The 9,804-nt window shown below is 41.5% G+C and overlaps 1 protein-coding gene across 1 annotated transcript; it reads left to right on the top strand.

The window, feature by feature from the left end:
* Window positions 1-1,597: 1,597 nt before the first annotated feature.
* On the top strand, window positions 1,598-6,145 carry LOC108552908 (CAPA peptides). The gene is made up of 4 exons (XM_017907591.1): window positions 1,598-1,655; window positions 3,438-3,620; window positions 4,641-4,823; window positions 6,066-6,145. The coding sequence occupies exons 1-4, from the start codon at window positions 1,598-1,600 to the stop codon at window positions 6,143-6,145; spliced, it is 504 nt and encodes a 167-aa protein (XP_017763080.1).
* The last annotated feature ends 3,659 nt before the right edge of the window (window positions 6,146-9,804 follow it).

Here is a 9,804-nt window from a genome sequence, read left to right as displayed (position 1 = left end):
TCTAGTCTGATTATGGTCTAATGCGTTTTAAGTGACGTCTAGGGACATGTCTCTCTGGGCGGTGCACACGTGCTGCTTTCGGCAAAGTTTGAAATTAGCCCCTGCGTCTATATATACGTTTGAACCCATATTCGACTGTTCGAAAGTAAAATGAAATAAAATTCGGTGACCTTTTTATGCGACCACAGTTTGGGAAAAACGCAGTGGAACTGTTGGAAGTGCGGGTCTAACTTTCGAAGGACGCGATGCAAATATTGGAACGGTTCTATTTTCGTTTCTAGAGTTCGAGCTGGATAGGTCGATTTCGAAGATGGAATAAGTAATATTTCGAATGAAATTGTTCAAAATTAAATGGAGGGATTAACATAGGAAATATTGTCACGTCCACTTTGCTTGACCGATTTTTCGCATCATCACTCCCTGAAACGTCCGTGAATAACACGTTTTCAACGTGTACGCGAGTGGTGCAGGTAATTTTTAATAAATTGTTTAAGTCTAAAAATCGCGATATTCATAGGAAAAATAAAATTAATTTATTGCTGGTATACAGAGTTTAATTAGAAAATTGCATTTCGCATGCAGCAAGCTGAAATCAATAACGTGGCAATTTTTAAAGACGCGAGGTGTATTTGGAATAGCAAGGAAGGAGGGAAAACGTAGATTCTCGACTTGACGTTGAAATATTAAATAATTTTTATTCCCTTTTGATTACAAGATTACGCGGAGTTTGCAGATCGAAGGATTTCAGATATCTAGTCTCAAGTTCGGTCTATGAGAAACCCTTCATTCTTCCTGCAAATATTTGCATCCGGAATCCGTAGAAGATGATCCCTATCAATCGATGCTTCGAAGTAAATCTGCAAAGACCGACCATTTATCTCGAAATTAGCACGGAAATAGAGGCCGTATTAAAGCAAGCAAAATATCTCCAGCGATTAACACCATTCGTCGAATTAGAACAGATTTTACCTATAAAGCATGCTCAGTATTCGCGAAATCCAGATTTTCTATCAAACCTCCATGAAGCCCAATCCCTTCGTCAATATTCCTCTAACGAATGATCATAAAATCTGAGAAAATCCCAGAAAATCCCCGGGACGTATGAACCAGCTGCGTGAAACACTTTAACCCCTAACTTCCTCGATTGCAGACATTAACCGGCTCGTTCTCTTCTTTCCAGGTCTGTTTCATTCAGCAACCACATTGACAGTGACTGGTACCATTGGAAAAGACGAACGAGATCCTCGGAGGACCCTTCGCCCTTACTTCATTGTCATTGACGAGGATAAATCCGGAACAAGCCCGTGCAACGAGGTCTACGTAGGCTGGACGTAGCAACGGGATCAAGCGGCGAGCTATCGAATCACCATACCGATCGCGGGGTGCGTGACGAGGTGGGTGGAACAGGCATTGCGAAAAGGGAGGGTTGAGAAGACGACCGGGGTTGGGGTGGCAAGCCCCGTGGCTGGTCGAGGCGCAAGGTATAAAATCAGACGTCGGATACCTGGGGGTATTCAGTGTCGGACGGGATCCCGTGCTCTGCTCAGCATCGCTTCATCGAATCTTGATCTCCGTGAGACCGACGACCGCCATCGCCATGAGAAATCACCTATTTGTATTCCTGCTCGCTCTAATATTTTCCACTTCTCTCACCCGTAAGTGCAACGTCTCATCCGGTCGAATCGGCCAACGGAAGGGTTCCCATTTTTCCCGGTCTCGCGGTTCGTTTGCGCGCCACCAGCGCGGCCCGCCATGACAGCCCGCCATTTTTCTCCCAACTCGTTCTTTTCGTTCTCTCGTTCCCGCTACGTTTGCAGTTTCGCGTTACTTTCTTTTCCGCGGCTAATTATTCCGCTGCGAGGGTTGATTTTCAGACGGTAATTCTCTGCTTTTAATTTATATTTTCCGAGCTCTCTGTTTCTGTGGTGGGGGTAAATTAGAATGGAGTGTCGTTTACGTTTCTCGTAAATTAATCGCTTCTCAGCCATTTTTCTTCGTTTTTCGTGTATCTTTCGTATTCCTTTTCTGGTTAATTATTGGAAGTTTGGGATCCCTAACATGTAGGGATCTATTAAGAATTGTGCAACTGAACGGAACGAATATATCGTCTGCTGCTATCTTCACGTCGGTCTGCGAATTAGCTTTTTTATTTTTCTCCTTTTTCGCTTTAATTATCGGGTTTCGCATTGTATAGATTCGGAATAAGAGGGAAACTTCATTTTTGGGCATCTTGGGCTGGGTTGTAATTAACTTTGTTTTTTAGTATGCCAATATCGTCAAGGTCAGGAGTTCCAGTATACCAGAGGCAAGACATTCGCATAAGTATTAGTATTTTCGGATTTTTTTTTATTTACTTTTTTTCTCCCCGCACTCGAAAATTCATTATTGGAAATCGGTTTTTCCGGTTTTGAGAGTAATTCGTCGTCAGTTTCGTACTCAAAATTTCGAAGAATTCGTTAATATCGTAATTCCTTGATTTACTTCATCAGTGTTATTTTTCAGCATGATTTTAAGTACAAGTCCGCAACAAAGATTCGTAGTTTCGTTGTCATTGCTCCAGCAATATTTTCATATCTCGTTTGTCTCTTCGATCACGATACACAGTATGTTTTATTTAACAGTCTTCATATTTACTAGCCTTTTACCAACATGGTCAACATTTTTCGAGCCGAAAAATTGCACAGCTTTGAACATTTTATACCGTGTACACTCCGCGCGGTCTTAACTTTTCCGCTCTTTCGTTTCTAATTAAAGGGAAAAAAAAATCACGTTGCCCTAAAAGAGGAAAACGAGTCCCTCTGACGCTTTCACCAAAAGCGGAAACGCGTCCGTAGCAAAAAGTTGCCACGGAATGAAGCAGAAATGTTCGAAAGATACTGCAGTTAATTGGATCTGCATTCATCAAACGATAAACAAAAAATGGCCGCCCTTTCGGTGTGCAACGATAATCATTTACACTAAGGATACTCCTATCTGTGCCTCAATTTCACGTCGCGTTAGAACTTACAGACGAGTGACATGACGACTCCATTTTCCTTGCTTCCCCGATCTCGACGTTGCCTCAGTATCGCTCAATCGAACAAATGGAACACCCGTTAGAATCGAGCGAATCGGTCTTTAAAAGATTGTCGATGAATACGCGAAATTTTCTAATCTGTTCGTAACTTCACGTCGGTCGATGTTTTTCAAATATTCAACACGGTGGTAAAAATGGTAATAACACACGTTTAATCCCAAAATGAAATGAAATCCTTTCCCGATAATTTGTTCGACTGCTTATTGAATTTTTAAATTGCTCTCTTATAAGAAAGAAAGGAATAAGAGAAATTCGACGAGTCGTATTTCCGTTCCTGTTTTATCAAATTATTATTCAATTCGTTTACCTAATTTGATGTATTTTAATTTTATATTTTAAATTTCATCTCGTAATGTTTCAGAGGCAGAGAAGCTGAAGTCCAACGATAGGCGAGCGTCCGGCTTGATGGCCTATCCCAGGATTGGTCGATCCGACGTGCCGATTTCCAACGTAAATTTCAACCGCCATCACGTGATGGAACCAGACACCGATTTCCAATTTTACAATGCCGAGTCGGACTCCGTCCCCGACAAAGATTACGAAGGTGAAGTATCGCCAATAACATTGAAACGTGCATTCGCGTGCAATTCGGCAATCCCATTTTACGTGTAATTTATCTTGCCGCGTGAAAGATGGCCAATAGCACGCGCCATTTTGCGTAGCGTGTCCCACTTAAAACGTGGCAAGTGGCTGTTCGCATTTTTATGCTTCTGCGTTTGCTCCATCTAACGCGCAGTGACGAATCGCCGCACCATTTCGTCGGTATGACCAATCTTTCAGGTCGGCCATCTTTCACGGAAGTCGTCCTCGCTGCTCAGCGGAGCTAGGAGTTTGGCGTGCCAATGGGAAGCACGTTTGTTTGGTCATAAGTGATAATAACACTTTCTATGACAGGATTATAGGGATTATAGTGATAGAACTCACGAAATTTCGTTGTTGACTGAAAATGCCAGATTTTGAAACGTGAGAATGTGGTATTTTGACAGGGACCAGCTCGGGATAATAGTATATTCTCAAAACGTTTGCTTTAGAATAAGGATTTTAAGTAAGGGGACCATTTTCTCTGACAGGATCAAGTGGATAGAACTCGTGAATTTTTGTTGTTCACCGAAACTATTAGATCTTAGGTATTTTGACAGGGACCAGTTCCAGATAATGGAATATTCTCAAAACTGTCTTGTTTCTTCCCGAAACTTCTTGTTCTTTCTATTTGTCAAAAAGTAACAATGAAAATAAAAAGGTAGCCAACAGTATAACGGGTTTTAAAGTATCGATGACGCTTGCGTCATGACCCGTTGACACAACGTAGAGTTTGCAGTGTCATAGACATAGCCAATTATTATACCAACCAGCAGAGACAGTGCAATTGGTAATTCCAGCAACATCAAAGGTTGAGTTCGCCGAAGTATCTCTCTTGTCCAACTTCCTAGCTTCGCAGGCTGCCGTGCTCTCTGGTTGTTTCTCAGATATTCTGCTTTATGATTGTTACTCGCGACCGATTCAACGAGATTGAATACAACACCTCCAGCCAGCATAATCGCATAAATTACCATGCAATTTGCAGACCCTCGCAATCCAACCCTAGGATACCTTGGAAGATCGATGAACCCTAAGCATGCAGACAAATTTCCGAAGGAAGCATCGTGGCTGATCCCAGATCGGCTCCGTTCGTCCAAAGACTATCGACCTTGGCAAAAGTTGGACGACGAAAAATCTGCCTATCCCGGTTCTTTGATACTGACTCGAGGTATGACACGAAAGTATTTACCATTTCTGGTTCTCAGTAAGATCAACGAGGATTCTTAATCTTAGATAAGCAGTCAGAAAGAGTGTACATTAGATTAGTCATTTGTATAATATGTATAACCACCTCTTCTAACAGAATCCTAAATAAGAGACACGTCTGCTTGCCTTATTAGCTGAGATTTCAACGTGCGTTGACACCAGTGAGTCTGCCAAGGCTTCCATTTGGAATTATGCGAAAGGAAGACTGGGAAATTAGGCGACAGGAAGACTACTCTCGCTTCTGCATCTTCTCAGCTCTCTACTGTAGTTTCCTTATTACCTAGAGATGTGTTATCCAATACACAAATTTTAGTACCGAGTCAAATCTTTTGTATTCACGAAGAGTTATCTTAGACACTAGATCACATTGCTAGAGCTACTGATGCGTAGGCTTTAAATATAGTTTACTCGTGTCATGATATACAGAATAGCCTAAATTAACTTGACCAGTAACAGCTATTTACACGCTCGATCGTGAAAACAAAGTGTCACTAAATCATTCCAAGTGGTTTGACAGTTTCAGCGTGAAAGCCGCGTGTCTGTATAACAGTGGCCATCAAAAAGACCCAGCTCTATTGTACCCCCTTTTTCCCGTGGAATTCGTCAATTCATCCCCGTTCCATCGCACCCACTGTGCCTCAAGCTTGCTATCGTTCACCCCTGCTAAAGCTTTTTCGAGTTTCCCCACGGAATGCTACCGCGATATAGCCGTGCGAAAGTCCAACCCCATCGATACGTGATCCGGGAACAAAAGCGCGAACATTCGTCACGAATGTTCTGTTGATGCGCGGCCCAAATGCCAATTTAATTTTTCCCCTCGTACGGGGAGTATTTCATCCCGACCCCACCCTACCATCAGGGGCAGTGTAACGCGTTGGGAACGCACGGAATGGATTTGCGGCGAATAAAACGCTGTTAATGCGTTATTTATATCAGCTGACCTGGAACCCGATGGGTGAACGTTGTCGACGCAACCGGGACGAAATAGGGGATTAACAGGAAGCTTTTGGAGTGGCATAAATGTTACGATTTCGATTTATGAACGAATAGTAAGATCATGTGAGAATTTTAGAAAAGAATTTTAGATTTCTAAACGTGGTACGATCTTTTGGGCTAAGTTGAACAGGGTTTGACATGTCTTCCTCAGCGACGAATCTGCGAGTTAGAATGACGTATCTGTACCTTGGTTGTTCGTGAATTCCAGGTTCTCGGAACAGTCAGCTGAATGGTTACACACCGAGGCTTGGTCGCGAGAACGAAGCCGATCGAGCCATCTGCAAATGATCTTCGAGGATCTTCAGGTTCGACCCCATGGAACTCGCGCGATCTGACCTAACCTATCTCTAGCCGGTGACCAGCGACCTACGATTCCAGAATTCTGTCTAAGACTACCAGGAAATTGCGAACGATGAAATAAAAATCGATTTTGAAACGTAAATTCGAGTGTCATTGTCTGTGTGTCATTACTTAGCCTTATAGGTTAGAATTTCTGATAACGAGAAAACGAGGGTAATAAACCTGACAAGACCATGATTCCCTTCTTATACGAAATTTTTCCCATGAGAAAACACGTTTCTTTATTTTAAACAATTTTTCTTTCTTTTTCTGGCGAATATTTTGTTGTGTCCAAGTTTCTTTATTGGGAAAAATAAAGATGGCGTCATATATGACTCGTGCACCATACATTGTACCTTTGTTTTGTTAGAAATTCGTTTCTATACGAACTTTTCCCACGAAAAAGCACGTTTCTTTATTTTAAACAATTTTTCTTTCCTTCTTTGGCGAATATTTTTTTTCGTTCCTAAATTTCTTTTCTTGGGAAAAATAAAAATGGCGTCACATATGACTCGTGCATCACACATTGTAAATACCTTGGTTTTGTTAGAAATTTGTTTTTATTCCGAAAATTCGGTAGATATTATCATGTAAGAATTGCAAAATTTTGGAACGGTCTTCATATTTATGTAGAATCGACCTAGAATCCACGAGTGCAATTATTCTTCGCTCATAACCAATTTTTGTTTATGACAAGGAACGTCTGAGAGTTTCTCTTGCACTCTTCGTTTACAATCTTCTTATGTAAAGCTGAAACGTCCTTGTCTTTTCCTCGTTTCTCTCCCTCTCTTTCTCTCTTTGTTTTTCTTATTTGACAATGTCACAAGCAGATGTTATTTTCCCTAGCATCCGTTGGATAATTCATAACCAGTAGAATTCGCGAAGTTTTTCTTTCATCGTCGCAAGAAGCGAATCGTGCGTTCGATTGTTAATCCCATTATTAATTAACAATGTGTATTTCGGTGTTAATCAGCCGATTAAATCCACGGGAAGGTCTCTGGCCAGGTTTCGCTTCTGGGATTTTAATGAAGTACGTTCGATCTTCGAATCACCTGGGAACGAGCGCTTGAAAATCAAACCGCGTTATTTTAATTATTCCCTTCTCTTAATTGCGAATTATCGACGAGTTCAATGGGACATTGTAATATTAACGATTTAAATCTCCATACTTGCGAAAATTAACGCGATTAATTTGTCGAAATTATCAGCCGATTCGAGCATTTAAGCCGATCTGCGCCGTTCCATTCCAGCATCCACCGGTGTTACGTACGTTTAATCAACGCGTACGTTGCAACGATTTAGCAAACAATGCTCGTATTATCTCCGCAAGTTCAGACTTCTAATTTCTGCGCTTCCATTCAACGCTCAGGGAACGTTTACGATCGCTACTGTCGATCCCACTGTTCGAATTTTCGTTTAATCCTCGAGCTAATCCACGGTAATACGGTTACCATCTGGATTCGGCTGATAGGTACTCTCCTACTGATCATAGACTGCCAAAACGAATTTTTAAAAAATCCAAATAAGCCTATTTATGAAATACACCTACATCCATCTAATTCCTTGGCAAATTAGAAAAGATTGTCAGATTTTATCGTGGTAAGCTGGATTTGCGAAGGTTGTCAGAAAATTCCAAACGCGAGGAAAATTATGTCAATAAGGCAACTCGTTCATGCATTAGTCGAAATTACCAGACTAATTTTCCCAACTTTATTTTTATTCGAAAATGTACAGAGCCCCTAACTTAGTCCCTCTGCTCACCAATTTCATCCCCCAAAATCCACCTGAAGACTTGATTCTTCTATCTTGTAGCAGTAGCCAGGTTCGAACAGATTGATCGTTTGTCGGAATTAAGTGAGAACAATAATTCGATGATGTGTAAAATTCAATCGTTTTATTAATTGACAAAGTGTTCATAATGGGCGGCGACGCGGCACGCGCCGGCCACGCTATTAAATACGTGTACTGCGATAACAAATATGTACAGCTGAAGGAACTGAGACAGGCAGGTGACGAATTGAATCGTTTGAAGCGACATTAAGCGACACATCCGTGCTCGGAGCCGTATGAACGGTGCCACTTGAATTCCAAGTTAGGTTAGGTCGCTGAATTGGATATTCAAAATCGGCGTACAACGCGCACGAAAAATGTTCTCCAAATTGTATCACGTGCGAATTCGTTTCAGGTATCACACGAAGAGACGAGCAACTCCCAGCGGACGTTCCTCGTCTTCGTCTCCGGCCATCTGTGTGTCTGCAAGTACCGTTTCGCCTCGGAAGATGTCAGCTCGAGCGCCTGACCGATTTCACAACCTCGCCGTATCGGTTCCACCAACTGTACACACGTAGAGTACGTAACAAACTAGTGATACACCTCGAGAATGATTAGGGGAAATAACGTTACTTCGTCCTCTGCATCCGCCATGAGGATAACCTCGTTCCACCTCGTCTTCTTCTTTGCCCCCTGTACCTTCGTTCTCTTCGTCCTTCTTCATCGTTTCTGTCCTTTTATCAGGTATTTACAAACCACCGGGATCCGTGGGTATTGGCAACTAGAAGAAACTTACGTCCTAAACGATCACACACGCACTCGTCATTGTACACGCTTCCTCTGCGAGCAGCCATTGTAACGCCAACCAAGCATGCAAGCCAGTTAGACAAGCGAACATACAGACACGAGGGGACACGTCTTAGAAACTGCACGCGTTGGTTGTGTCCATGGACAGAGGAACGTCGACGTAAGTCCATGGTTCTGTGAAATGTGTCTGAAAATTGGAGGTATTAGAGGTTAGGATTCACAGACAAACATTTCAAGGTGAACATAAATATTAGAAAGTAAGAGCGATAGAGGCGTGATATATATATAAGTCTTATTGATGATGTATAAGAATTGGATGAAGTGATCGTTTCATTTTCTAGAAATTTGGAAAGATAGAGGTTAGGTAGCCATTTCGTATATCCAGTTGATTTTGTTCGTGTTCAAGGAATCTTGATATAAGCTAGTGACTCTGTGGAATATGTCTGAGATTGTAAATTGCCTGAACAAAGATGTAACGAGCAGCTAAAAAAGTATAGGAAATGTAAATGAGAAGCGATGAGATATATACACGAGTATTGAAGAAAGGAAAATGGCGGACAAAGCATGAAGTTGGCAGTAACGCGTGCTTGGAAAGGTATTAAGGGATACAATGACAGGAAATAACTTTAATTAATGCTTTTCGAATATTGCAGAACATGGGCTTAAAATAATTCCTCTGTACCTATGAAGAATATGGAAACGATTCAAGAAGGTGAGACGAAAGAGGTTAGAATTACGGTTCGTATATCACTGTAACAAAGGACGCCATTTAACACAAGTAAATATAAGTGAAACATTTGCAGAACGGATTAATTAACGAAGATATGGATTAATTGGGAGCCAGATGGAAAATAAATAACCGCAGCCCTCTATTGGAAGCACTATAATTGCTGCCCATTGAACTGAAACCATTAATATATTATGTACACCGAACGAAGAAGTTGCTGGATTAAATTCTTAAAATTATGCACAGCGAGCTTCTAAAACGATCAACATCGAAAAATATCGGGTCGACTATACATATGTTCGTT

Source organism: Eufriesea mexicana, unplaced genomic scaffold (genome assembly GCF_001483705.2).
Source record: "Eufriesea mexicana isolate 0111107269 unplaced genomic scaffold, ASM148370v2 scaffold8420, whole genome shotgun sequence".
Lineage (NCBI taxonomy): Eukaryota > Metazoa > Arthropoda > Insecta > Hymenoptera > Apidae > Eufriesea > Eufriesea mexicana.
The sequence above is the reverse complement of the archived record's forward strand: the minus strand, read 5'-3'. Positions and strand labels throughout refer to the sequence as shown.

Bases quoted from the DNA above. Each gene is read 5' to 3' on its own strand.
- LOC108552908 (XM_017907591.1), top strand. From the start codon at position 1,598: ATGAGAAATCACCTATTTGTATTCCTGCTCGCTCTAATATTTTCCACT. The intron at 3,621-4,640 runs GTGAAGTATCGC...TGCAATTTGCAG, and splicing joins CCCCGACAAAGATTACGAAG to ACCCTCGCAATCCAACCCTA. The intron at 4,824-6,065 runs GTATGACACGAA...CGTGAATTCCAG, and splicing joins TTCTTTGATACTGACTCGAG to GTTCTCGGAACAGTCAGCTG.